Below are 2,010 nucleotides of genomic sequence, written 5' to 3'. Positions count from 1 at the left end.
GTATCTCGTAGGATACTCGCAGTATCTCGAGAGACACTCGCACAAACTCGAAGGACACTCGATTTAACTTGTAGAACTCTCGTAGTGTCGCGAGTACTACGAAGTTTCGCGAATGTCGCACGAACTTCGAAGATTTACTACGAATATGAGTACGAGTGCAGTGCGGATGCTGTGAGATTGTCTACGAAAAATCGTGCTGTGTCCACGATCGTTTAGAACATGCTCAAAACAATCGCCAAGTTTGGCGATTTCCTGCGATCCAACACGATTAAGGAAGATATCGTACGAGTACTTCTTTGATAAATCCCGATTTGCTGCGATTTTTGAATTCGTAATGAATCGTACCTATAAATCGTGACAGTGTGATACGGGCTTTAAGTCGTGTTGGAGGAGTTCCCTGGACAAGCCGACCCTTTGAATATCAGATTATCGTCCACATCTCACGACCGGAAGTGACATCATAAAAAAAAACTATCAAGATCAACTGAATATCTTACATACCTGAAATTTTGATACAAATCGGACCAACCGTTTCTGAGAAATAGTGTGCACAAAATCGGTTGGAAGAATAATAATAGAGAAAAAGAAACTGAACGAAAACAAGAAGGTCTTCCGTTGGAAACGGAATACCTTAAATATACATAAAATCTAAATACCTCTATATATTAAAACATTAACTAAAAGAAATTGATATACAATAAAACCTTAACCAGTCTCTTGAAATTTGTTGAACTCAAATCATCGACGTGAAAGGACTTTTATTTCATAAGACATCCATTCTCCGACATACAAGTTGTCCTCTTCATCTATGCAGAGAGCACGTGGTTTGTGCATGTCTTTGTACTGAATGTAGTGAAGAAATTCACCATTCTCGTCAATCATGTGAATTCTGTTTTTCATCATGTCAGCTATGATGATGTTGTTTTGTGAATCACAACAGATACCGTAGGGGTCAAACTGTGAATCATCTGACAGACCTTTGTATCTAAATCTCAGTAATCCCCCGACGTCTGTGACGACCACTGCATTCACGTCAGAAACGCATATGTCTTCATTGCCGTTTTCTGTTATGTAGGTCGGACATGTAAAGAGTGGACGATTTTTGTCGGTTTCTATTTCGAAGAATTTTATTCCAAAATTTGTTAGCTTAATTACTTTACCCAGAGATTGTTCGTGAACTTGATGGTTCCAGAGACAAACCAAAATCGCTCCAGATTTACACACTGCTAAACCATTTGGTGTATATCCATGTAATAATTCTGGTGATGTTGGCCAAAAATGATCTGCATTTCCATAAGGAAGGTTCTTTGATTTCAATGCTGTATCTCCCCAATAAATCAAACACATTTCCGAAGTACGTTTTGTAATACAAATATAAGAGCCATGAAGAGATAAATATTCAACAGATTCAATGGAAAAATTGAGTGAAGGATCAAGGCCGGTAGTATTTACAACAGAGACGCACAATCTTCCATTTTTACAATATGTGAGATCAAATATATATCTATGATTAAAACAGTTTATTTTCCTTGATATTGGATACACAACAGCAGATATAACTTGCACTTGCTCCATTATGAAAACCTGTCGTGAAAAAAATTAGTTAAGAATTGAAAATGATTAGATCCATCTTAATAAAGTTGGAAATGAAAGATACTATTGTATTGTATTATAAATTGTAATTTACTTAAGAACAGTTCATATTAGATCATATAATTCCAGCAATCCAGTGAAAACATTTTAATGGATTCAATTATTTTGTTGATTTAGGTACAAATTGGTGTAACGATAAATAAGGGGGGAAATCTTGGTGGTTTGTAGTTTAATTTAATCCTGATGTTTCTGCACATATTGATTTAAATCAAAAATGAAAAAAATGATTTTGGGGATGTGCAAACATAATAACGGTTGGAAGGGAAAACTTTTATATGAATAATCATGTGTTTAACCCCTTTCCTACCGCATCGGTCAATATGACCGATAGCGCGTTAAAACACGACATCGCGATAA

At 36.0% G+C, this 2,010-nt stretch overlaps 1 protein-coding gene across 1 annotated transcript; it reads right to left on the bottom strand.

Moving 5' to 3' along the window:
* Positions 1–395: 395 nt before the first annotated feature.
* Positions 396–1,426, bottom strand: LOC134271408 (tripartite motif-containing protein 3-like). Its single transcript, XM_062753613.1, has one exon. It carries the CDS (start codon positions 1,345–1,347, stop codon positions 739–741), a length of 609 nt encoding a protein of 202 aa, XP_062609597.1. The 5' UTR covers positions 1,348–1,426; the 3' UTR covers positions 396–738.
* Between the last annotated feature and the right edge of the window lie 584 nt (positions 1,427–2,010).

The sequence above is a fragment of the Saccostrea cucullata genome, unplaced genomic scaffold, assembly GCF_032062105.1.
Source record: "Saccostrea cucullata isolate Sc308-1 unplaced genomic scaffold, CSIRO_AGI_Scuc_v1 ctg8431, whole genome shotgun sequence".
NCBI classification, from domain to species: domain Eukaryota; kingdom Metazoa; phylum Mollusca; class Bivalvia; order Ostreida; family Ostreidae; genus Saccostrea; species Saccostrea cuccullata.
This window is presented reverse-complemented; position numbering and strand designations above follow the sequence as displayed.